At 36.2% G+C, this 27,729-nt stretch overlaps 1 protein-coding gene across 1 annotated transcript in view; it reads left to right on the forward strand.

The window, feature by feature from the left end:
* The window catches only part of LOC149571462 (transcription initiation factor TFIID subunit 6-like), a 94,462-nt gene extending 73,893 nt beyond the window's left edge, over positions 1–20,569 (forward strand). Inside the window, exons 10-13 of the mRNA XM_089812978.1 lie at positions 19,012–19,144; positions 19,393–19,518; positions 19,787–19,901; positions 19,996–20,569. Coding sequence (XP_089669104.1) covers positions 19,012–19,144; positions 19,393–19,518; positions 19,787–19,901; positions 19,996–20,417 — 796 coding nt within the window. The 3' untranslated portion in view covers positions 20,418–20,569. The remainder of the gene's footprint in view (positions 1–19,011; positions 19,145–19,392; positions 19,519–19,786; positions 19,902–19,995) is intronic.
* Positions 20,570–27,729: the final 7,160 nt, after the last annotated feature.

The following is a 27,729-nucleotide window of genomic DNA, read 5'->3' on the forward strand; positions in this document are numbered from 1 at the left end:
TCAATTTGCTTTGGAGCCAAATCATGGATAAAAAATGAAGTTATTTGCTGATTTCCCCAAAAATGTGCCCAGTTTGGCACTTCCAAAAACATTTTTTAACTTGTTGAATCCATTTTTAATGCAAGAAAACTCATTGCCCATCAAAAATGCCTCAAATGGAAAAGATTTCATGTAAATCCATCAAGAAAATCTCCACTTATGATCAAAATCGGGTTCTTGGAGGGCAAAAACATATAGTTCTTCAAAATTGGACTTTTTGGAGGCCAAAGCATATATTAAAACATGTCTTAGTATAAAATCGGACCTTTTAGAGTCAAGAACATGTTTAAAAATGTGCATACAAGCAAAATCACACTTTTTGGAGGAGGATGCATGTTTTAAAATATGCATACAAGCAAAATCGGACCTTTTGGAGGAGGATGCATGTTTCAAAATACATCTCACATTTTAGATGTAAAGGCATAAAAACTTCACTTTTGATGCAGTGGCATCAAAAAGGTCCACTTATGATAGCCTTTTGATGTAATGACATCAAAAAGGTCCGCCAAAATGAATTTTATATGCAATGACATGTCAAATGTCCACTTTTGATGGATTTTATATGTAATTACATATAAAATATCCACTTTTGATAACTTTAAGTCATTTAATTCACTTAATTTTATAAAAATGTTACTAAATGGGTCATAAACAATATTTATCTATCATATTTAAAAGGATAACATATTTATAAAGTAACATTTAAATAAGCAATTGATTAAAAAAACCAAAAATTAAACTAGAACTATATAGTTATATAGTTACTTTAAGTGAAAAATTAAAAAGTAACTCAACTTAAAATTATAACATAAAGTGCACTGTAGTCACTTTAAGTTAAAATTTTTAAGTTAAAGTAACTTAAAAACATAACAAAAAGTGAATATAAGTTATATTTATCAAAAAGTGAAAGTCAAATAAAAAATATAACATCACATTTTTAATTCGTGCTATTGCACCAAAAGGGTACACTTTTGAGGCACTACAATGGGCATATCTCTTGACTGACAACTCCGATTGAGCTCTAGGTTAGACCGAATCGAAGGGAAAAGTGAAAGACATGACATGAGCAAAACCAAAGGACTAAAAACCAATAAAAACAAACTCAAAAGCAAACAACGGACGTTGAAGGCTTCAAAAATCAAGCAAAGGCTTGACAAAAAAAAAACGAAAAAGACTTGACGAAAGCCTTCAGTAAAAAGATTTGATATACGAATTGAAATGGATCGATTGATCAACATTAAGCAATTGAATATCAAATTCAAGCTTAGAGAAATGTGAAACTAGCTTGAAAAAGTTTCGTGTTGTTACCAACATTTTGTAGTGACAAAATGTAGGACAATAGAGCTAATATCATACTAGAAAAGAACTTGCTCTTCAATATTCAATTTCCCTCCTGATTTGAATAATCCAAAGAAACAATGTTTTGAACTACTTCAAAAATCATTTGAGCTTCCCTTGCAAGCTCGTAAATAAACCTCCATGACATCCAATCTAGAACAAGAGAAACAACGCCATCCATAGACACACAAAAATCTAAGAAGCTTGTTGAAGATAAGTGCAAGTATGAGAATCTTTATCGAGCTATTGACTTCAATGCTCCTTTAATTGTTGTTATCCAACTTGGCTTTGATATCATGTTAAGTTTTACTCAAAAAATCAAGATAAACAATATTAAGGGAGAGCAAAATAGGTATGAGAGACACAAGATTATCCTAGGAAAACCCTTCCACTCGAAGAGAAAAACCTAATCACACAAAAATATCACTTTTATTGATCAAGAAAGAAATTCAAGTACAAAGCTTTTCGCTTGATGTGATGCACATACATAAGGTAATCATAGAAATAGATAGAGTTTGAGAGACTCTTCACATCACAACAGAAAGTCTCTTCAATTTCCCAAAACAAGTCTCTTCATATTTCCAAATGCATGCTTCTATGATCACATATGACATATGTCACCATATTTAATATTATCTTAATTATTATCACAAATGTCTTCTTTAGTTGAAGATGACCATAACAGTTGTAATGATCATATTTCTAAAAATCATAGATAAAGATCTCAATGGAAGCTACAATCTTAAGCATTGTTGTGGTGTTTTAGGTGCTGAAGTTTGTTTGCAAATTCCATTATCCTCACAATATGCACTAAATTGATTAGATGTAAATTCTCCTCCTCTGTTAGACCTTAAATATTTTGCCTTTAATCCTGATTCATTCTCAACTTTTTCCTTAAAGATCTTAAATTTATCAAATGCTTCAGATTTTTCTTTGAAGAAGGCAACCCACATCATCCTAGTGAAATCATCAATGAAAAGAATAAAGTATCTCTCACCATAGTATGTTTTTGTCTTGATAGGTCCACATAAATTTGTGTGTACAATCTCCAACTTCTCTGAAATAGTGAATGTTTTGCTCTAAAATGTGTGCCTTTTCTTTTTTTTCCATTAGACATTCCTTACACATCATGTTAGAAGGTTTTACAATCTTGGTAGATCTCTGATCGCATTAGAATTTCTCACCTTCACTATATTATCAAAATTTATATGACAATCTCCTAGGTCATAACTGTCATCAACTTTTGCAACAAAACAACTTATCTTAGTGGGGTTCCACTGAAATACATTACCTTTGGTCCTTGTACCTGTGGCAATCACATTCCCTTGCTTATCCTTAATTGAACATTTCTTATTTGTGAATTGCAAATAATGGCGTTTATCAACAAGCTGTCCAACATTTGGCAAGTTTTGTTTTAGTCTGTCAACAAATAATTCATCATTAGTGTTTGTCTTACCATTAAGAGATATAAAACCTTTTTCCCTTTATCAAGCAAGGCACATTGTTACCAACTCTAACAACACCTCCATCATAGCTCTTTAATTCAACAAACCTATCTTTGTCACCTATCATGCGATATGAACATCCACTATCTATAATCCAATATGTTTTCTTTTTCTCAACATGTGAAACAAGTGGTTTTTCTTCTTTAATAGGACTTTCCTCTTTAATAACAACAAATCCTATTTCATCTTCATCATCACTAATCATAAAATTGATATCTTTGACTTCAATCTCATCATCACTAACATAAAGACATTCTTTAGGAAATTTTGATTTGCAAGGTCTAGGTTTCACCTTAGGTTCTCTTGTAGGACATCTATAAGAAAAATGACCAATCTTCTTATAGTTATAGCAAACAAAAGGTAACTTGTTTTTAAATGCTTCCTTTTAGGCTCTCTTTGCAATCAAAGCTTCAAAATCATCCATCTTTCTTTCTTCTTGAATTTTTGCCCTTTCACATGCATATTCGCCAAGATTTTTGCTATTGATGCTTGCACTCTTGGGGGGTGAATCAATTGTGAGAAAATATAATTAAATCCAAACTTATAAATCCTATCTTCAATAATTAAAACAATGATGCACAGCAAGAAGAAAGTATACACCGTAACACAATGAATAATGGACTAGGTAAACCCTTGATCAGAGGCAAAACCCAGTGGGGATAGCACCCACAAGATAATGTACTAATATATAAGTTCTTTGTGAAAGGATGTGGCTTTGTTAGGAGTTAAATACAATGCATTTAGTATAACAATCCTTGTGAGAGGACAAATCCCTATTAGGAGACCTTTGAACCCTTGTTAGAATGTTCTAACTGTAAAGTTTCTGCAAATTTTATTCTAAAACTCAGACTTCTATAATATCCTTTAAGTGTTGAATATGATCTTCTTATAATTCTGAAGGTAGGAGGAGTTATCACTTTTAACTCTGATCTGAATTTGTTTTATATCTGCAATGAATTCGTATAGGTATTATTGCTTGAGGGAGCAGACTTGTGTTTATTGTGTGTCCTCAAACTACAATAAAACCTACCCTTTAAATCAAGACCAAAGGACATGCCCCTTAAAGGGACATGACCCTCTCTAGGTCGGCCCAAACACTACTTGAAGAAATCGCCGCTTAAAGGAAATTATCAAATGTTTAACTAACATAACAAATTGTTATAGTTGGTACAAGATATAATTTATGCCAAGGAGATTATTGCATGGTTTCTACTTCCAAAAGTTAGAGTAGATTTCTTTTCAAGTTATTGAAGCAAATTTCATTTCAAGTTGCTTAGTAAGAGTAAGGTAGATGGATAGTTATATGGTAGCATTAGTAGGTGTTTGATAGGGATCAAGACTAGACCATTAGCATCCTAGCGGCTTGTTGGGAAGCCTTGTGTGGCAAACTAGTATATTATTCCTTTGAATCATTGCACCTGTGCAAGTGAGGCCACTCGCTAGCTTTCATTAGGTTCGATTCCAGTCCATTTGCTAGTCTTCCATCCATAGGAGTAGGAGTAGGATAGCAAGTAATTTAGGACTTAGAATTAAGAAGAAGAAAGTTAGAAAAACATCAGTCTTAAGAACCATTCACCCTCCACCACCATCACTTTCCATCAACATCATCTAGCATTCACACCGAACCACCATCTCCATCATTCCACCACTTTCCAAGTCATCCTCAACAATTTGCGTAAGGCCGCCTACGTGATTACCAGCAAATCACATCGATAAAACTGAGTGAGTATCCACAAGTCTAAGGAACATTGGAGTTATTATCATATCCTGTGAGCAATAACTTTTCAAGAGAGGAATTGTATGTTTGATACTCCGTATCAGTTATTCAATTACTAATATGTTATGTAAGTGATACAAAACTCGCATCAACATACGGTGCCTTAGTGTGTGATGAGATGCCATATGGTTCTTTTTAGAATGCGCTAAGATGTCGTACGGTTACCGTACGGTGCTCTTTTAACTCCTTTTTTTTTTGCTTTCTTTCTTTCTTTTTTCCATTTTTTTTTTGAAACTACTGCTCCTCATTGTTTGTTGTCGGGGGAACAGTTCTGGCATGATATATTTTTAACTTGGAACCGTTCACCGTTTCTAGAATTTCCTGCCTGTCCAATGTTCATAGCTTTATTGCTCCATTATCATCTACTTCCTGGATTTGGTATGGCCCGACCCATTTGACTTTAAACTTCCCCGGTTTAATTTCGTTCTGTCCGCCATACTTCAACACCAGCTGTCCTGGTTGGAACTTGTTTAGTTTTAGGTACTTATCATGCCACGCTTTGCGCTTGTTCTGTGTCACCTTTGTGGCCCATTGTGCCTGCAATTTTTGCTCATCAAGTTTATTTAAGTTATACGATCTTTCTCTTAGGTTTTCCATATCACCCAGTTTGTTCTCGAAACTCAGTACCATGATTTTTGTCGGCTGCCACTCGTCGTCAATAACTGTATTCTTTATTTTAGAACCTTCACTCCGTACTGCTGAAGTTTTTATCAAGCCCTTCCTCTTTGTTTCCTGTGCAAACTGTACGATGTGTTTTCCTTGCTGCCAACACCTTTCTACTAATTTCATGGTTCGACATAACATTTTCTTTCTGCGCGGTCCTTTTATTGTGTACCATATGGTGGAATCTTTCCTTTTTTTGGGTTCGTACTGTATGTTCTTCCCTTTAGCTTTTGTCGTAACTACCTTCCTTCTTCCGCTTCTTTGTATTCCTTCGAACATTCATTTTTTCTCTTCTTTCTCACTTTCGTCGACCCTTAACATATTACAGCTCAGAAAGAGCTCATAATCCTCCATTTGCCAGTGGAAAAGGCCGTTCACCGAATCCAAATCATCCTCTGTCAATCCACCTTCCAACCATAGGACTCCTTCCTCATTGGGTTCCAATCACTGCTTTCTTTCATCCTCTTCTTTAGAATCAAATGATACGGCTTCTTCGCCCACCATTTGTGTGTAAATCAATAATGAATTTTCGTCTTTTGCTTTCCATTGATAGTGTATTCTTCTTCCAGTCATGCTTAACCTTTTCTTGTACAAGCCATCCTCGGCCTAGAATGGCGTCATATCCTCTCCTCTTCAGCGAGATGACGACGAAATAAATTAAGAATGGTTGTGTTCCAATAGTCACTGGTTGTGCCATCAGGACCCCGAGAGATTTAATGCCGTGTTGGTCCACTGTTACTAATTGGAACGTAGGTGGCCACAACGTCAGTTGTCCCAACTTCTTCCAAGTATCTTCTGGTAGGATGTTTACCCTTGAACCTCCGTCTACAATTGTGTCTAAAAGGACCATTCCTAATATATCCTTCTCTACAATCGTCGGATGTCATCCGAATGTGAGGGCTAGTAGCATTGGGTCCTCTGCACTTGCTTCGCTTTCTTTTTCCCTTCCATGTTCCCTTGGTAGTTTAGCAGTCAAGGCTATGTTTGTGAGTGCCATCTGTAGTTGAGGCATTGTGAGGATCAGATCATTTAACTTGACTGGTATTTCAATTTGTAATATCTGTCGTATGATGTTTTGTTCTGCGCAGTTCCTCGTTGAGGTACTGGTATTGTCCTTCAATTGTGATTTCTCTGCCTGCGTTGCTTTCTCAACTTCCGCCCGCGCTTCTTCCAATCTCTTCTTTTCTTCTGTCAGGTTGGGGTATAGTTTTTCTTGTTTACAGGTGATTGCTAAGACTTCTTTGTCTACACCAATGCTGATCAGATTCACTCTTGATTTTGAGCACTTGGCATCTTCATGATCTCCAGGACCGCACCATTGGCATAACAACTTTGGTGTATTCGCTAATGTACAGTTTTGTGCAAAGTAGCCCCACAAATTGCATGCTCGACATTGAACCATCAGGCAGCCATTCGCATCGTACTGAATTCAGCTGCAGACCCCATTATTATTGTTAGTATTGTTGTTGGTATTATTGTTGGTATTGTTTTTTTGCCCTCTTCTATTATTTCTGTACCCATCCGAAGTGGCAACATCATTGACGGTGTTTCTGCTCCCTCCTGACACGAAAGCCTCCTGTGTTAGGAGCACTTGTTGATGCCCTCTTGTTTTCATATTGAAGGGGCATTCTCTTGTAGAATGTCCCATAATTTGACAGATATTGCAGAACTGATTTTTTGGACAGTATCCCTTCGTGTGACCTTCTGTCTTACATTCCATGCACCATAGCTCGTTTCCCTTTGTCTCTTTTTGCATATTCTTAAATTCCTTCATCATTCTGATCATATCCTTCTGGAGGGTTCGGACCTTCTTACCGTTCTTTTCATCACCACTGCTATCTCCTTTCGAAGACGAGTCATCTGAGTTGGATGAGCTACTTTTCTTCTTCTTTTTCATTTTCTGTTCACTCTCTAAGTCCATTGCCCGATTGTATGCTTCAGTGCATGATGATGGTGGCACAATCTTCATTTTCTTCCTTAACTCTGGGCGTAATCCTTCAATGAACCATCGCTTTTTCAACCCATCTGCTGGCTTACTTTCCATTTTATTTATTAATTCTTTTAGTGTTCTGGCATATACATAGACTGTTTCATTTTTTCCTTGCTTTGTGGTGTAGATTTATGTTACGATCTCATTGTCGTCTCGGAGCAATTGAAATTTGGTGATAAACTCATTTTTAACTTCCGCCCATGTAGTTAATTTTTGGGGATCGGGGTCAGCAAACCAATCAACTACTACACCCCTTAGGGTTGCTAGAAATTGTCGGACCAATTCATCTGTGTCGGTTACGCCATTCGCTATCCAAATTGTTTTCCATGTCTTACAGTGTCGAATTGGATCGACTATTCCATCACCATCAAATTTTGGCAAATTTTCCTTTGGTCCAGCCATTACGATTCGAGTTGGAGGTACTTGTGTACCCACGCTGTTTTGCACACTTGTGCTCTTTTTCACACACGCTGTTCTACACACCCGCACTATTTCAGACAGTCATCTTATTTCCAATAGCCGTGTTACTTGGTGAAAAAGGGTTTTCCTCAAGTGAAGTTGTTCCTTCCGAAAGTGTATCATGGACGAAGAGTTCACTCCACGCTCATGCTCCCTCGACACTCCGAGCCGTGTGAGTTAATTCTCTTCCATTTGGATTCTCTTCCCTCGGCGTATACAGGTTTAGAAATTTCTCCCTTGTTTCTTCCACCAAGTTCAACCGTTGTCGAGTCTCCTCCAACAATTCCTTGGTGCTTTGGTGTCCATCGGCAATTTGTTGAAATCTTCATTTGCGCTCGGCCTGTTGTGCCAAAATTAAAATTTCTTGTGCGGTGTGTATTTCATTTTTTTCCTTTATCTTATTCTTATCCTTGTTAAGTTGATTCGACATTAGTCTTCATTCCTTTGCCTTCATTCTAGGTCCAGTGGGCAACAGCGCCAAATGTTTATCGTATGGAGTAAAAAGTTTAATGCATACAGACAATAGACAAGAACATGTAACACAACAGTAATCCTTTTATTATTCGCATATATGTCGAAGAGATTACATAGTGCTTCCAATGATGATTTCAACAATGATCCAAAGTCCATTCCGAACAATGTACATATACCATTCCGAAGGGGTGACTCAACCGTTGCGCCCATTCGGATATAATTAATTCTACTCGTCAGCTACATAATAATTACTGACTACATGCTAATCTACTCGTCGGCTATTCTATAACTTCACCGACAACACACTACACACCCTCTCATTATCTACAACCCTCAAAGTGCTTTCCATTTTTAGGGCATCTTTTAAAGATAGCTCTCACACGTTATAGGAATCTATCATAACCATTTTAGTCATGATTTTCTTACACACAATTAAATCTTCCAAAGATAGCTCTTATGCATCACAGGAATCCGTCATAATTGTTTTTAGTCATGATCTCCTTACACAATTAAATATTCCAAAGATAGCTCTTACATGTCATAGGAATCCGTCATAGGAATTCGTCATAATTCAAGATGCCGACACATGCAAGTGGAGTGACACATCAACATGCCAACTAGACATGTACACTCACACTTAATTACATTATTTGCAAAAAATACATTTACAAAACAAATAATAAGAATAGGAATTATCCAAAGTTGAGACACCTTATTCCTAACATTCTCCCACTTGTCGAACACCTTGTAAGAGCAACAGGAACATAACAAGAACTAACTGCTATAGGCCGAATGGCCCATAGAATTCGAACCCCATCTGAACTTCTTTGTGCCCACTAGTTTCATCAATGCATCTGCAACATTATTTATAGTATCCACCTCCAAATTTACCGTTCCATCTTCCACTATATCTCTCACAAAGTGAAACTGCACATCAATGTGCTTCATTCTAGCATGGAAAGTTGGATTCTTTGCAAGGCAAATAGCATTCTGACTATCGCAACAAATAGTAATTTGTCCTGCATCAACACCAATATCAGAACACAATCTCCTAAGCTAAATGGCTTCCTTACAAGCATGAGTACCAACCATGTACTTAGCTTCCGTAGTGGACAAAGCAACCACAGGTTGTCGCTTACATATCCAATTGATGGCACCACCAAATATGGCGAACACATAAGCACTGGTAGATCTCCTACTATCAATATCACCTGCCCAATTTGAATCCACAAACTAATGTAGGAGCATCCTGGGTTGCCTTGCTATCCTACTCATTTTTGTTCATTCCTTCATGTGTTGAGTTATTGTAGCAATTCCTTCGTGTGCCGAGTTACTGTAGCAATTCCTTCATGCGCCGAGTTACTGTAGCAATTCCTCCGTGTGCCAAGTTAGTGTAGCAATTCCTTTATGTGACGAGTTACTATAGCGATTCCTTCATGTGCTGAGTTACTGTAGCAATTCCTTCATGTGTCGAGTTACTATAGCGATTCCTTCATGTGCCGAGTTACCCAGTGTATGCCAAGTGACTCTTTATGTGCCGAGTTACCCAATGTATGCCGAGTTTTCCTACTTATGTCAAGTGTCAGCATTTGGATGTGATTTTTGTGAGCTGAATTGCAGAATATATTTCCGATCATGACATTTATGTTAAGATCTTTTCTTGGGATGTGTCCAGACCGTTGTTGGGTCGGCCTTCCTCTTATGTAATGTTCTAGAATAATCTATAAGCCGTTTTAGCAAGTATATATAGTGTTTAGGCTTACAATTAGGCAAGTTTTGGAAAGGAGGATTGCGGAGCAGAATTGGAAGTGCGAATTTGTTGTTGGATCTTTGAATGTAAATGTTTTTGTATCTGGTCATAACTCAGAAGGCCTTACAGCTGGGCATGTATGAAGATATTTTGATGAATCAATAAAAGTATTTCACTCCTCTTCCTGCTTTGGTTGCTGTTCTTTGTGTTTGTTTCCATTGTGTTAACTTTTGTAGGGTGGTTTGGATAGCTGGCTGAGCCTTTGGCCCTAGTTATTCATCCTTTACCTACGTCACAAACCCACAAATACAAACTGAATGTGGAGCTTCAGAAGAGTTACCATGATAAAAAATGGAGTAATCTAATGTACCCCTCAAATATCTAAATACTCGCTTAACTGCATCCCAATGTACCCGTCCAGGATTAGCCATAAACTGGTTCAGAACTCCCACTACTTGAGTAATGTTTGGTCTAGTACAGACCATAGCATACATAAGACTGCCAACTGCACTAGCATAAGGTACTCTACTCATGTCTTCCACCTCACTAGGAGATTTTGGACAATCATCTATAGATAACTTTGTTCCCATAGAAATAGGAACACACAACGGTCTACAATCTGCCATGCTAAACCTTTCCAACACAAACTTCACATACTTACTTTGACTCAACCAATGTTTTCTGTTAGACCTATCTCTACTGATTTCCATACCCAAGATGTACCTTGCTGCCCCAAGATCTTTCATCTCAAACTATGTTGACAACTGAGATTTAAAATCAGAAATCATACCCTTGCCCTTCCCAAATAGCAATATATCATCAACATATAATGCAACAATAAGAAGGCGATCATTTTCAACTCTGAAGGCGATCATGATCTAATTTCGATCTTACAAATCCAATTGACAACACAAAGGCATCAAACTTAAGGTACCACATCCTAGGAGATTATTTCAAACCATACAAAGACTTCTTTAGTCTGCAAACCAAAGATTCTTTACCTTTAACAATGTAGTGCTCAGGCTATGACATATAAATCTCTTCCTCCAAATCACCATGAAGGAAAGTTGTCTACACATCCATCTATTTTATCTCTAAATCATATGATGCAGCAAGAGATAACAGAAATCTAATGGATGTCAACTTTGCAATAGGAAAGAATATTTTACCATAATCTATTCCCTCTACCTATTAATACCCCTTCGCAACCAATCTAGCTTTGTACCTTTCAACAGTGTCATCTGCACAGAGTTCCTTCTTGAACACCCATTTGCTACCAACAGGTTTCTGTCCTTTAGGCAAAGGTACAAGGTCCCAAGTTTTGTTTTTATCCAATGAAGCCATCTCATCATCCATGGCCTCAATCTAGGAACTTACATCTTCCATATCCAAAGCCTCTTTCACAGATCTAGGCTCATCAGTGTTAGTAATCAAAGCAAAAACACAACTGGAATCTAACATAGAATAACCAAACCTTTCTGGCTGCTTTCTTACTCTTGTGAACCTCCTCAAGGGTTGAGGTTGTGGTTCTTCTTCCTCTTCTTCTGAACTGTTAGAGCTACTAGAGCTCTCCTCATCATTAGACCCAACATGGTCTTTTTGTTCAGTCTTCTCAGGGGTAGGAGGCAACTGAACAATATCTTCTTTCTTTTCTTTTTCATTTGGTTGTAGCACAATAGGAGAAGATGTTAGCTCTCTAAAAATAACATTTCTACTATATAACACCTTACTAGTCACAGGGTCCCAAAGCTTGTATCCTTTCATACCAACACCGGATCCGATGAAAATACATTTGACAACTTTGTTTTTCAACTTAGATCTTTTCTCCTTTGAAACATGTGCATAAGTTTTACAACCAAAAAAAAGGAAAATGTCTAATTGAAGGCCTTACCAAACCACACCTCCATGGGTGTCTTACCAACAAGAGCTGATGTAGGAGATCTGTTAACCAAATAGCAAGTAGTGGCCACAACTTCAGCCCAAAACTTTTGTTCTACTCCTAGCCTTCTCCATCAGTGTCTTGTTCATTCTTTTTGCAACTCCATTTTGCTATGGGGTATAAGGAGTTGTCTTATGCCTCTCGATACCTCGTTCTTTCTAGAACTGTTTGAACTCTGCTAAGCAAAACTCACCACCATTGTCATTTCTCACACACTTAATCTTCTTACTAGTCTGATTTTCTACAAGGGCTTTAAATTCCTTAAACCGACTAAAGACTTGTGTCTTACTTTTCAGGAAATAAATCCATGTCCTACTCTAATCATTTATGAAAGATGCAAAAAATACAAACTTGGAGATTGAAGGAACTTTTACAAGACCAAATACATCAGAATGAATAAGATCCAAAACATCAGAAGATTTGTGAGAACTAGAGTAAAATTGAACATGATTTTGTTTACCGTAGACACAATGTTCGCAGAAGTCAAACTCAAGATTATAGTCATTTAACCCCTCAACGAGGTTCTTGTTCTTCAAGGTTCTAAGACCCTTCTCACCAATGTGGCCAAATCTCATATGCCACAACATTGTCTTTTTTGTAGGAAGCTTTCCTTCCAATGTGTTTGCACCCTTAGGTACACATGCTGCACTGCCATCGGAACTAACATCCATAGTCTTCTTTATTGCTCGTTCAGATGGTGGGGATGAAGTGATAGCTACTGTCTTCTTTGAAACAAAAGAACTATTGCACTGAGAAATGCATGCATCAAGCTGAAACAGAGTACCTCTCCTAGTACCCTTAGCAAGCACTATAGCTCCTATCATCATCTTACATCCATCTTTAGAAAAAACAACTTGCACACCTACATCATTCAACATACTTATAGATAATAGGTTTTTTGCCAAACCAGGGATGTGCATTACCCCGTTGATCCCCTTTACTCATCCATCAGGGAATCTAATAGTGACTTGTCCTCATCCAACTATCTTTAGGTGAGAATCATCACCCAAGTACACCTTCCCACCATCAAAAACTTCATACTTTGAGAACCAACTTCGATGAGAGGTCATGTGGAAAGAAGCACCCGAATCTATCAACCACACATCATCAGATGCATGCGTTGCCAAGGCTACAATGAAAGCATCGCTATCTTCTTGAGATTTTTCTGAACCTGAATCTGAGGCCTCCTTTTTCTTAGGCTCTTTACAGTTTTTACGGAAGTGCCCAGCCTTATCACAGTTCTAGGATTTTGCCTTGGACTTTCCAGGAGTCTTTGATTTCCCATGGGATTTGGATCCACCCTTTCCAGACTTCTTGTCATTTTGCTTGCCTCTGTTGTTGGATCTATCGCAAATAGCAAGAGCTTTCTTAGCCGAATTTGATGACTTTCTCCTCGTCTCCTCAAATAACAATGAAGACACCACATCATCCATTCTAAAAGTGACTAAAGTACTTCCAAGAGCCATCACAAGATGGTCCCATGAATTCGGCAAGGAACATAACAGGGTCATACATTGATCCTCCTCCTCTATCTTGACACTAGATGATGTCAAATGTGCAATCAGTAAATTATAAGCATTTAGATGATCTATAACATATCTTCCTTCCTCCATTCTTAGAGAATACAACTTCTTCCTCAGGAACAACTTGTTCACTAGAGATTTGGCTTGATACACGGACCCAAGTCATGTCCACAAACTGTTTGTGGTCTTCTCATCAAGAACATTCAAGAGAATTGAATCAGCTAGGTAGAGTCTAATGAGATCCTTAGTTTTCCGATCCTTGAGATCCCAATCTGCTTGAGATATTGTTGTGGGTCTCACATCAAGTGCAGTCACCTCCCATAAATCACGATCTTCAAGGAAGTCTTCCATCTTGAGTTTCCACAACTCGAAATTACTATCATTAAATTTCTCCACCTCCATTTTTCCGTATGATGAACTAGCCATCTCCATCTACAAATAAGATTCAGAATGCTCTGCACGAAACTCCCACTCAACTTGAGATTAGCTCAAAAACCCCTACCCAACAACTAGGATCAAAAGTTGATCAAGCTCTGATACCACTTGTAAGGAAACTCAAGTGTGGAAATAACTTCCTACACTAATCTCTTAAGGAAAGTATTGTGCAAATCCCTATTAAATCCTTACAATTTCAGATTCACTTTCGGTAGAACAACAATATTGCAATCAACCATGAATACATAAGACAAATAGAGAAATAATAACACATAAACACAAAGATATGCTGGTGGGAAAAAACCTTTCGGTAAAATAACCCCACCCCTCCAAAACCTGCACAATGTATTATCTTCAACACAAAAGTTACAACACACTTACAGTGCAAGCTATTTCAAGACATGGAAGACTTATCCAGTACCATCCAACAATACACTACACACCCTCTCACTATCTACAACCCTCAAAGTGTTTATATAATGCACTTTTCATTTTTAGTGCATCTTCCAAAGATAGCTCTTATACGTCATAGAAATCCGTCATAATCGTTCCAGTCATGATTCCCTTACAATTAAATCTTCCAAAGATAGCTCTTACACATCATAGGAATCCATCATAACTGTTTTTAGTCATGATCTCCTTATACACAATTAAATATTCCAAAGATAGCTCTTACACGTCATAGGAATCCGTCATAATTCAAGATGCCGACACATGCAAGTGAAGTGACAAGTCATAAGTCCCAAGTCTTTAATCTCGAATTCTCTAATTAGGTCTTTCTTGCATTGATCTATGAGATGATCATCACCTGTTATTAGTAAATCATCAACATATAGTATCAGAATTACCATAATCATCTTTATCCCTTTTATAGTATAAATTTGGATCAGCTTCATTTTTAGCAAATCCTAAGCTGCTAAGATACTTATCAATTCTTTCATACCAAGCCCTTGGAGCCTGCTTAAGCCCACAAAGAGCTTTTTTGAGCCTGCAAACAAAAATGTTAGAATCATGAGTTTCAAATTCTTTAGGTTGCTCCAAATATACTTCTTTTGTAATTTTTCCATTTAGGAATGTTGTTTTACATCCATCTGATGTACTTTCCATCCCTTCGATGCTGCAATGGCTATGACTGCTCTTACAAAGGTGTATCTAATAACAAGAGCAAAAGTTTCTTCATAATCATTCCCTTCTTTCTGAGAGAATCCTCTCGCTACAAATCCGGCTTTATATTTTTCAATGCGACCTTCAATAATATGCTTTATTTTAAATATCCACTTGGAAGAAACAATAGATTTTCCTTTAGGTCTTGGAACAATTTTCCAAACATCATTCTTCATAATAGATTGGTATTCTTTTGCCACAGCTTCTGTTCAAGCTGTATGTTTAATAGCATCTAAAGTATTGGTTGGTTTTGATTTCTACAAATCATTAATGTTTGTTGTATGACTAGAAAATCTTTTGGGTCTTTTGTTTTCTCTAACTGTTCTAGAAGGTGCAACAAAGTTTTGTGCTTCCTCGACTATTTTAATGGCCCAAAGTGGTCTTTTCTTTGAATTTTGAGTTTCACCAAGATTAAGGTTTTGAATTTCATCTTCAATTTCTTCCACATTCTCCCTCTGAGATTCGGACTCAGTATTTCTTTCAAAATTAGGTAAAGGAGAGGGTTCTTTAGAACTTAGGGCTATTTTGAATGTTAGATCTTCTTCAAAAATTACATCCCTACTAAGTTCAATATTATTCTGTCCAGGTATGAAAATCCTATATGCTTTAGATGTTTCACTATACCCTACAAAAATACCTCTCCTCCTGGAGGGTTCTAACTTAGTTCTCTTTTCTTTTGGAACATGGATATATATAGGGCACCCAAAAATCCTAAGATGTCTTATATTAGGTTTAACCTTAGTAAAGACTTCTTTAGGAGTTTTATCTCTAAGGTAGGAGTGAGGGCTTTTATTTTGAATATAGACAACAGTACAAGAGGCTTCTGCCCAAAGATAATACTCTAGATTTTGATCAAATATTATAGGTCTAGTAGCTTCTATAATTGTTCTATTCTTCTTTTCTACTCCCCCATTTTGTTCTAAGTTTAAAGGAACGACATACTCCCTCTTAATTCCTGTTTCTTTACAAAACCTTTTAAACAAATCTGATGTGTATTCCTCTCCATTATCAGTTCTAAGAGTTTTAATTTTATGTCCTGATAAGTTTTCAGTTAATGTTTTAAATTATTTAAATCTTTTTAGGATTTCTTCTAATTCTTTGCACTTTAAGAAGTAAATCCATGTTTTCCTAGAGAAGTCATTTATGAACAAAATATAGTACCAAAATCCTCCAAGAGAAGGAACAGACATAGGTCCACATAAATCTGAATGGATTAATTCCAAAACATTGTTGGTTTTTCTAGTGCTATCATGAAATGGACTTTTGGTGTTCTTACGCAGAGCGCACCCTTTGCATATGCTTGAGTGGTCTTTATTTAGTTTAGGTAAACCAATAACCATCTTCTCCATAGTTGATAAGGTTTTGAAATTTAGATGTCCTAACCTTCTGTGCTATATTTCATTTATGTCTGCAGCTTCATGAATTAAGACTTGAATAGGTCAACGAGGTTTTGAATTTAATTCATACAAATACCCTTTTCTCTGACCAATCAACTTCGCTTTCTTAATTGAGGAGTTCTTAGCCTAGGTTATTACTTTACCATCCATGAATGCAACATTATGTACATCATCTTCAAGTGTTGTAACCGAGATTAGATTTCCTTTTATTCCTGGTACATAGAGTACTCCTTTGAGAAGAAGAGAATTTCCTGATTTTAGTTTCAAGGTGCAATTTCCAATTCCTTTGACGGAATGTGTTGAATTATCACTGATGGTGACTTGGCCATTAATTTTTTCTGATATGGAGTCTAGCGCTTCTTTGTATCCTATAATATGTCTAGATGATCCACTGTCAATCACCCATGCTTTACTTGAGACTTCATTTGATAGTGATGAATACAATACATGATTCTCAGGATCATAGTTATCTTCTTCCCTAGTAACATTTGTACAGTTCACTTGTTGTGTAGAATTCTTAGGGCAATTAGATCTATAGTGTCCAAACTTTTCACATTTGAAGCACTTTATTTTGGATAGATCTTTTTTAGATTTGTCATTCTTTTGATTACCTCTTTTCTTCTTGAAATGCTTCTTCTTGCCTTTATAGGAGTTTGTATTAAGAACATGAAGTTCTTCATCTTCCGTTTTTAATTCCCCTCCTTTCTTTAGTTTTTTGGATTCATCCTAAAGACAATCTCCCTTATGTCTATTGAAGTCAGGAAGTTTATCTCTCGCACTTATTGCTTGAGCGGAAGTTTCCCATAAATCTGGTAATCTGTCTATAGCCATTAGTGTTAGTTTCGTGTCACTAATTATAGTTCCTATACTTGTAAGTTCATCTCTTAGGTTGACAACTCTTAAGAAGTAAGAATTCATTGATTCTCCCTTCTTTATTTGTATGTGATTTAGTTGCCTTTTTAGTGCTAGAACTCTAGTTGCATTGTTAACCTCATATGCATTTAGTAGTGCATTCATCATAGTAAATGTTGTTTGATGTTTTGTTAGCATAGGTACGATATCATTTTTCACTCCATCTAATATGATTTGAATAGCTTTCCTATTTCCTTTACTCTAGATAGATTTATGAGGTTCAACTAGAGGTTGTTTGGATGCTGAATCAACAAATTGTTTTACATCATTTCTTCAAGAATCATCATGATTCTGAATTTCCAGGCATCAAAGTGTTCTTTCCCATCAATACAAAATCTCAGCAACATCTAAGTGCCAACAAAGGCCTCAGTTCCTAACACTTAGTTCCAGGCAGCACCTCAGATGAAGGCTGGACACCAGGAGTATTATGAGGAACAAGGAACACTCGAGTGTGCAACCGACTAGAATTATCTCCATTGGATGAATTCCATATCTGTGGACCAAGAAGAGTCCATTAGATCAGTCCATGTCAGTAGGAGAATTTATCACAACTGCTCTGCTGCCCTCTTCTTTTCTAATATGTTCTTGTTCAAAGTAAGGACAACAATCGTCTCTTGTGCATTCTCTGGCTCTACTGAATTATACTGTTATCTCAGCCAGTTATTCATGCAAGGTGACATTTGGGGTTATTGATGCCCTCTTTCATCCTCAAACCACAATTTTACTCCACCAATCCTGCCTCTGTACGTCAGAATTTGGTCCACTGCATTGTCTTTTGAGCCTTCAAAATCATTGCCTTAAGTCACTATGCTGGTATGCTAATCTAATAGTAATAACTGCAACTTCTGTTTAGTAAAAGCAAAATTGACTGGTACTGATCACTAGAAGCTTGTCTAAACAAGTACATTTCATGGTTGAAATGCAACGGTTTGAGGCTTAACATGCTTTCTTTGAGATTATGCCTCTTCCCATAGCTATTATGGATGTCTTTATAGTTTATTAGCTACCGGTTGAGACAGTATTTGTTCATTTTCAGAGTTTGGTGTTCATCTACAGTATATTTATCAAATATTTGAATTCTGATATGGGGCATTATAAATCTTTTCTACAAAAAAGAAGTTTTGGTCATTGGCAATAATTTTTACTCCATAATCCTGCTTAGACTATGTATGATTTTCCAGCAGGCCATTCAAATTAATGCCACTGTACAGCTGTATTCCTCCATACTGTAATGGGATTGTCTTTTCCTGATTATAAGAAAAGTGATTACTTAATTTGTTGGTATATCTCAAGAAGCTCTTGGAATGTTAGTTGATAAAAACTTAGAAAGATTAAATATGAACAAATATAAATGATTATTAAATACAAATGAGGAAGCAGAAGGGAAAGGGAAAGAGTATAAAATTTTAAAGAGTAAAGATTTATTTTCATATGTAATATATTGTTAAATATGCAAGATTTTGAAAGGGTAGAGAAAACATGAGAAGAGAAAGAATAATAAATCGTAGAAAGACAAAACATTGGGTAAGAAAATCATCAACCAAACTTACTTCAAAAGTAGTATTATTGCAAATTCCATTCAAAGCTTGTTAATTTGCATTTTTCTATGATTTACAAAAAATTGTAACTCGTGAGTTTGGTGGCAGATTTGGACACGTGTACCACAATCTCCAATCACGGGTGACAAGGACTCTTCTTCATGCATTCCTTGATCCTAAGAAGGCATTGACTCAACACTATGGTGCTGTTCAAGGCCTTGCAGCTATGGGACCTAGCATGGTATTTGATCACTTCCCTGTCGCGCACAGCTATTTTCTCTTTTTCTTTTCTTCTGAATCTGTATAAGGTGCCTGGAAACACCACTTTGATATTTGTGGTTTAAAGCAATATGTTTTTCTTATGGTGTGATAATAGGGCTCTCCACAACTTCTCAAGTTGAAATGCCAATTGAATCTGTAACATCTGGACTGCATATAATTGTTCATATTTTTTGAGAAGTATTACTTAATCCTATTTCAAAATGTCAGGTGCGCTTACTGATATTGCCAAATTTGGAACCTTACTTAAAACTACTAGAATCAGAGATGATACTTGAGAGTCAGAAAAATGAAATCAAGCGTAATGAAGCTTGGCGTGTATATGGGGCTTTGTTGGTAATACTTTCTAATGCCTTAAAATACCCTAAAATGACTGAAAAACGAGTTCTTTACATCTTGAAATATTGTGACTTTTCAGGAAAGGAATTGATATTATGTCTTAAGAGTTGGTGTGTGCTGTGTATTTTCCCAGTGTTAAGTTTTTGAAAATGAATCAGTAACACAAATAGGAAGGTGAAAGGAAATTTTTAATTTTAGATTTTAACTAGGGTTTCCTTCTAATTTTACCCTTTCATGGCTGTACTATGTGCTTGCTTTCTTTCAGCATGCTGCAGGTCGATGCATATTTGAGAGACTAAAATTATTTCCAGGTCTTCTATCTTTACCTGTACGGTCTACATTAGAGAGCTCTTTAAAAGTGGCGAAAACATTGGATCCTGGTAATTATAAGATTGATGTTGATTCCTAATTTTCCTGCTGGATTCTATGTATCTCTCTTATTCACATTTGTTAATGTATTGCAATTCCTCCCAGGTACAGCCAGAGACATTGTTTCCCCGGAAAATCTGTCAAGCACATTGAAAAAGCGCAAAGCTTGTGAAGTTTTTTCTTCACAGCAGCCATCAAAGAAAATAGCCACTGATGGCTCTGTTGCTTGTTTCTTATCCGAATCTTTGGCTGATTCTATTGAAACAACATCTGAAGGTCAAGCCATTGTCAAACTAGGGGAGTCGGCTCTTGCTAAGGCCACTGGACAAAATTCTGATGAAAATGTAACAGGTAGCAGTAGAAGGGAGAAGGCATTGCTGAACAAGAGGGAAAGGGCTGGGAGTGCTCTTGCTCAGGCATGGAAAGAAGATGCTGATGCAGGGCAACTAATAGCTTCTCTTGTTGATTTGTTTGGGGAAGGCATGCTAATGTTCTTTGCTTCAAGAGAGATGTCACTTTTCTTGTAAGATCCAAGAGATCATATTTCCTTCAATTTTTCCAAATGCATCCAGAAGTAGATTTTTTTTGTGGTTTAGGTGCCCACTACAAATATTTTACAAATATGGAAGAGTCTACTTTCTGAAATTTATTTATATATATATAAATAATTTATGGTGCATTCCATGTTATATAAGTATGAAATGTGGCATGCTTTAAGATTACAACCTTATATGGGAACAAGAGCGTCCAAAGTTCATTTGTATTTATTAATATAATATTTACAATTGTGGACAGTACCAAATTTGAGAGTGGGTTTAAGTTTAAACAATGACATGGCGCATATGCTTTGTTGAGTTGTCTTGTGCAGTACTAAGAAAGCCTAGGCGACATGACTTTGGGACTGTTCAATTTAGTAACTGACAGCTAGAATTTTCTCAGGGCCATTTTAAAGATTATTTAGTTAAATCCCGACCGTGTTCAAATTTCCCAGTCCCTTAGATTTGATAGATATGAGCTTATTTTCATGTGTCACCTTTATCTTAAAAATCATATAACAGGAAGCACCAAAAGAAATCAGCAAGCTATCAGAAGAATTATACAAATTACATGTTGGATTGTCAAGCATTCTGGACTGGGATGATTGAAAGCATTGAAATTAACGCTTTTACTAGAATGGTAAGTATCCTGAGCAGCACTAAGGAAACTTTAAAAAAATGCTGGAATCATTAACAATGAGGACAAGGGGTGTGAACTTAAATCAGTGGGTAAAAACGAACAAGTAAATCTTTTAATGCAAGCATTTGCGGAGCTGATATCAAATGAGGATATATGCTCAGAGCAAGAGTTTTTAAATGCAACATGGGGTACATTTCAATCTGTTACAGGGCGGGGTTTCATGGAAGGGGCATCCTAAAAATAGAGTTGGAGTTGTTTCCAAATTTTTAAGCATAACAAAAGCTGTTGGTCTCTTGAGAATTTTATAGGTAAATTTGAGTTAAAAGTTTGAGCTTTGAAATTTAAAGCTGGGTATGAATACAATGCCTTTGTCATCTTTACTTTGTGCAATAATTAAAACTAGTTTAAAAGAACTTTTCCCTCCAAAAACATTTTTCATAAAAAAGATTAAAATATAAATGTTTGACAAGTGGTAGTTGGTGGGCAATTTGCAAGCCAACCTCATTTTCATGTGTTTTAATATGTGAAACTTCTTTTTTTCTCTTTCTTAGATATCTTCCCAAGAAATAGAAACTTAAACTTCCAATTGGACCTTTGATTAGTATCCACATTCTCCATACTTGATGACATGGAAGAAATCTCAGAGTGAATTTCATGCATGGCAACATTGAGGCTAACGTCAATATCAACGACTTAAATTTTTATGCAAATTTTACTATCATATTGATAATAATTATATTATAAATAATATTGTACTACCATGTTAATGGAAGAGTGGAGACCTTTGGTGAAGTGGCATCACTAATGAGTATAAAGGAGTGATAAATCTTCCTCACTTACGATCAGATTACACACACAAGGTGCATACAATTAGAAAACAACATAACCAATATCTGGAAATTTGGGGTATGGACTATTTATTTGCAATGACATGTTCACATAAACACTAACAAGAGGATGTCAAGTTGTTTCTTGGGATATTGTGGAAAATATGTACTAGTCTCTATATGGTAGTATACGCCCATGTTTAGAATTTACTTCAGACATGCCTTGACTGCCTTGACTTTAGACACCGTAAAATGATGTGTTACATATGAGAAACTAATAATCAAAACTGAAAGCACAATTAAGAGCTTAGGAAACCGTATTGTTTATTAGATTAGGCAAAATGAGTTACTTTGGAAAGAGTGGACCATAAAGTAATGCCCTCTATTTTGTAGCCCATTAATTTCTAATGTCATTAGCTCATTTTGTCTTGGTCATGTGGGCTAACAGAGACTTAACAAGGATCAATATTTTTATTTTGGCCTCAATTTTAGTTTCAGGCAAAGTAGTAGTGATTCAACATGATTTTTATATATTATTTATAGTAAGTTAATAGTATTCAATATTTAAGACATTTTATTATTGGACTTGGAGCATCTTGCCAAGACCTTTCCAACAAGCTATCTCATATGAGTTTCTCAGTTTGATTGATTATTTATTTTAATACTCGAAGATTAAATGATTTATTAATAAAGTGAGTTACATAAAGCACATATTAATGTTAAGTCATCTTATTTTTAAATAATTGTTTTTTTCACTTAGTGAGAAATGATATTTTAAAAGGAAACTCATGTACATGGCGCGAGAAATATCAAAGGAAAAACAATTGTGATAAATAGGGGCCAAAAAAGCAGTCATGAGGAAATAGGGGCAAAAAAATAAAAATCCTAAAATTATAAGAAAGGTCAAAAAATTAATTATGTTTAAACCACATTATCGAGGCATGTGATTGAGTTGCTAGAAAGTATTACAAAAGAGATTGAAGAACGCTCTTTGGAATGCTTGGATAACTAATGAATTTGACAATATTGCATTTATCCTTCTCTTGGACTTGGAGGACAAAAGCCCTTCTTGCTGACATTCTTCTCACGATTGCAATATATTGTTAGGAGAATTTGTAAGATTTCAATTAGGTTCAAATTGTTGATAGAACATACAAAGGATCTGGAAAACGATAAACAATATAAATTTCATTGCAAGCTATATTAATCAAAAGAGGTGTCGTACTTGTTGATAAGCTTTGTTGGGTGTGTTGTACTTGTCAAGGAAGGTTCTAGCAAGATTGATCTAGTGAATTCAAATAGCTACCAAGTCTACAACAATATACTCTTGATTATAATAATAAATAAAGTTTTGAGAAATAAATTTGGGTTGTTTATTTGTAACCAACATTTTTCTCAAATGATTTTGCATACACTTGCATTTTATTGTTCAATATGAAATGTTAACTTTGTTTAGTAACATCAATAAATATCACTACTTTGTAATTTGCAAAAGATTCATATAGAAAATTGAAAAGTCACATGCAAATTGTTTGATTAAATTCTTGTTAGCTAAACAATTGACAATTATTGGGATAAGGGGGGATCTTTATAGTGGTATCAGAGTAGTGTATCCTGCCATCTTGGTGGGTACAATACATAATGCATAGGTAGTGACATGACTGATTTGAAGGTGCATCCATTAACTCATCACTATAACACAAGGAGAAATAGGGCTTTGCGTAATACATATCAATGAGAATAAGGGGAATAAGAACAAAAGGTTATAGGTAATAAGTGTGAGAGACTAGATCTAGGAGAAGAAAGATTATTTAATTTGCTAGAGGCTATACAACAAGGGTAGTGAAAAACATAACAAAGAATTCAGGAACAAGACCAACACATGGATCTTATGATGCAAATGAGGGCTAGAGAGATGAGAACAATATGTATAATAATGGAGGTAATAACAAAGGAAATAATAGAGAAATATTGGTACAAATCATGAAGGGAATCATGGAGAAAATGGAGGTGGATAGATGGAAGATAATTTTTACCATGCAGCTAGACCAAATAGGACAATGGGTTTGGGGCCACTTATATCCACTCCCTCTCAAAGTTCCGGTACAACTACAGAATGAGCCTAAATTATGGAATTATAGGCACAATTTTAGAGATATTGTGAAGATAGAGAAGAAGAATTCTAGGCAACCAACTCTTTGAAAGAATATATGGTTGTTAGGATGAAGCATTTACCTCATACAAGTGGCAGGGAACATCATAGTGATCAATAGAAAAAGTGAGTAACCTCACATTACCATACCATGATGTTTTACAAAAGACTACTGCAAGAGCATTGATGTAGAAAGTTGATACATATTTCTAGTTGAACTCAATGCTAGAGGAGGAAACCATCAAATTTGTAGTCCTACACTTGGATGGCTAAGCACAAGTGGTGGCATAACACCATGGTCATATGGGCCATGTTAATTCACAGAGTTCGGCTCAAAATTTTGATTAAAAAGGATCCAAAATTGTATTTTAAAGAGTTATCTCAGCTTAATCACTAGAGTTCAGTTGAGACTTATATATCAATTTTTTGGAGACTATCAATATTGGTTACAAACATTTTCTAGAGAAGATTGTTAGTGTTGTTCATGGATGAGCTTGTAGAACCTCTAAAGGGTTGAATTAAGGACCTTAATCTTGACACAAAAGGCTAGTAGTTAAATGACCTTAGGAGGAGGAAAATAAAGATCCTTGGGATCCATCACACAAATGTTCAGTCAAAGATAAGAAAGCACAAATTGTGTAATTTTCAATTGAGGAATCAACCTTAGAGAATGCAAAACAAAAATATGATTCGAAGGGAAATATAGGAAAGTACTAAGGGAGAGGAGTAAGCGTTAGGATCAAAGAGACATAAATAACAATTATATGCAAATATAACCAATATCACAAAGGAATACAACACACATAAGAGAACACAAGACACAAAGATTTAACATGGTTCACCCAATCCTTGGGTCAAGTCCACCAAACAAGTAGTCCAATATTATTATCCAGTGATTTCAACCTAATTACAATCTATAATCCCTTGCAACTCAATACCACTACAAGAAGCTACTAAATCACCACACCTCATAAAATCCCTAACCCTAAGCTATTTTATTAAAGACTTATGTCGCTTACAAAATCAGGGCTTGAAAATGTTGTGCAATAGAAAAAACAACTCTCAACGACTTTATAATAATACATTCATTTTTGGCCTTGGGGGCACTACTCCTTGACCCTGTCTTGTATTGCGACAAGGAGCGTTCTCGAGGTGCAACCCTAGGACCCCACCTTGGGCACTACCCCTTAACACCTAGCATGGGAACATTGCCCCCAAACCCCCATAGGAAAAGTTGGGGGGAAATTGCACTGAACAAAGTGGGGAAAAATTAACCTTTGAGTTTGATTAGGCTCCATATAACAACAATAAGGTGGTGAATAAACTATTGCATGTCTTTTAGGTGATGAGAAAGTGATAAACTTTAGGGCGAGAGGTGCAATATAGGGGAACAAGTTATTACATTGGTAGACATATGGGCTATCCTTAATTTTATCTTGAAGAGACTAGTCAAGAAGATAAGGCTTCAAATTGTGAGACATGAGGGATTTAGAGTATAATGAATAGTGGACCTCAATTACAACACAGTTACATGATTACTATCTAAATATGGATGGGGAAATATAACATGGTGGAGAAATTCCATGTATCCAACATGGAATATTATGAAGTTGATTAGCTAGTGAATTCTTTTCCTGCCAACCCCTAGTCAAGTTGTAGTAGGGTAATAATGGAAAAGAGTAGCTATGCAGGGTGGGGGAAATTCTATGGAAATTGATGGGTGAAGGGCTCGGGGGGCTCTTGAAAAAGTTAAGGAGAGTATTGATCTCCTGACTCGTCTCCTCGCCAAACCTTTGTACGGGCTCACTGGTGTGGGGTGGGGGGATAGAAAGTTCCTGGGTACCACCCCCTCCCCCTCGCTTCAATAGATATGAGATCTGAGCCAAGATCAAAATCAAAGTTTTTGTTTGGTTACCAAAAAAAACCATTTGATTTTTTGAATTCACTTTTAACTTAGATAAAATGGAGTTACATCTTGAGTACTGAGGTAGGAAAGTTGTAGTTAGATCTTTATTAGGTCGTAGACTCAAGGTAGTATCACTCAAGAGAATGGAGCAGCTATCTAGACATGATGAGATAAAGTGGGAAACAAAGTATCTAATCATGCTTGGAATTTTAGGCTTGCAAGTGAAGAATTACCACCCAAACATACAAGATATTCTATCTTAGCACACCAAGGTGTTTGACATAATCCCATATGGAGCTCTTCCTAAAAGAAGTATTGAGCACATGATAGAGTTAGAAGAGGGAGATAAACCTGTGATCACTACTCCATACAAACACCCTAAGAAACACAATGATGATGATCAAAGAGTTATTAGAGAAGGGTCACATTAGGCCTAGCAAGAGCCCATTTGTGTCAATGTGACATGATGAAAGGTAGGAGAATGTCCAAAGGAGATGTCCTAGCCCCCAACAAATAACCACACAGTAGAAACACAACAACAATGCAAGATTTGATACCAATGACAACTCTTTATTTTTAAAATAACTAATTACATATAATGTGTCACGCTGTAAGGCCTTCTTAGTTACGACCAAATACAAAGCAAGTAAAATTATAGTTCTGCAACATCCCTCAAGATCCAACCCAAACCCTAGCTAGTCTAGATCCACACTTTGGTAGAAATCCCCAAGGAAGATCTAAACTTATGCTTGCAAGCCCACCAAGAAATCTCCTCATTTCCCAAGCCTTAGCTACTAGCCCTTCTCAAGCTTTACCTAAGATCCAGGTGTGAACTGCCTCACATTCAGTACTGTGTCCACACACTTAGGAAAACTTCACTCACTCAGCTACTCCATCTTCTCCATGTTGGATTCCACACTGAATAATCATTCAAGACTTCCATAAGGCCCCCTACTTACACCTAAGTAAGCCACAAGTCAGCCTAGTATGATTACAAATTAACTAAACCCTTGCATTAAATATACATTTAAGCCACAAGTCAGCTTACAACAAAAATTAAATATATCCAAATTAAATGCCAAGGTCGGCTCATAATAGAAACTAGACAAAGACAACTCGGGCAAAGCCAAAACCAAGACATGATCGAGTATCAAAAAACCACTTCAACTCTACATTTGCGAAAATTAAAAGAAGCCCATATTTTGTTCTCACAAAGTTATTTCTTTGTTTCTATTATGTGTTTGTGGTACTAAGGGGAGCACCCTTCATCAAGTCTTTGTTACCTTGCCTGTCTTAGTTATCTCTCCTTCCTCAATATTTGTTGTCTTTCCTTTCTTCCTTCTCATCTCCATGAGGACATCTTGCAACAATATGACCAACTTTGTTAAATGTAAAACGAATAATAAGAAGTTTACCTTCCTATTTTCCTTTCCCTCTTGGTAACCTTCTTGCCAATAATGCTTTTAAATCGTCAAGATTGTCATCTGATTCATTTTCACTATCCCTAGGCTTACTCTTTGAACTTTTTCTCCTTTTTGATCCATCAAGGGTTAGTTGAGACTTGAAAACACATTCAATACGAGAAAGTGTATAGTTATCAAATTTTGATAATTCAAATGCATCGAGTCTGTCAATTAGATTATCCAAGGTTAGCTCATTACCAGGTGTACATCTCAATTCTTGAATTACAGATATTGTAATTGCATAGCTAGGAAGTAAATTCCTCAATACCTTGCTTATCACAGTCTCATTAGATATGTCTCCTCCCACTCCTCTAA

Source organism: Cupressus sempervirens, chromosome 2 (assembly GCF_028749045.1).
Source record: "Cupressus sempervirens isolate cs-2001-9-10 chromosome 2, ASM2874904v1, whole genome shotgun sequence".
Lineage (NCBI taxonomy): Eukaryota > Viridiplantae > Streptophyta > Pinopsida > Cupressales > Cupressaceae > Cupressus > Cupressus sempervirens.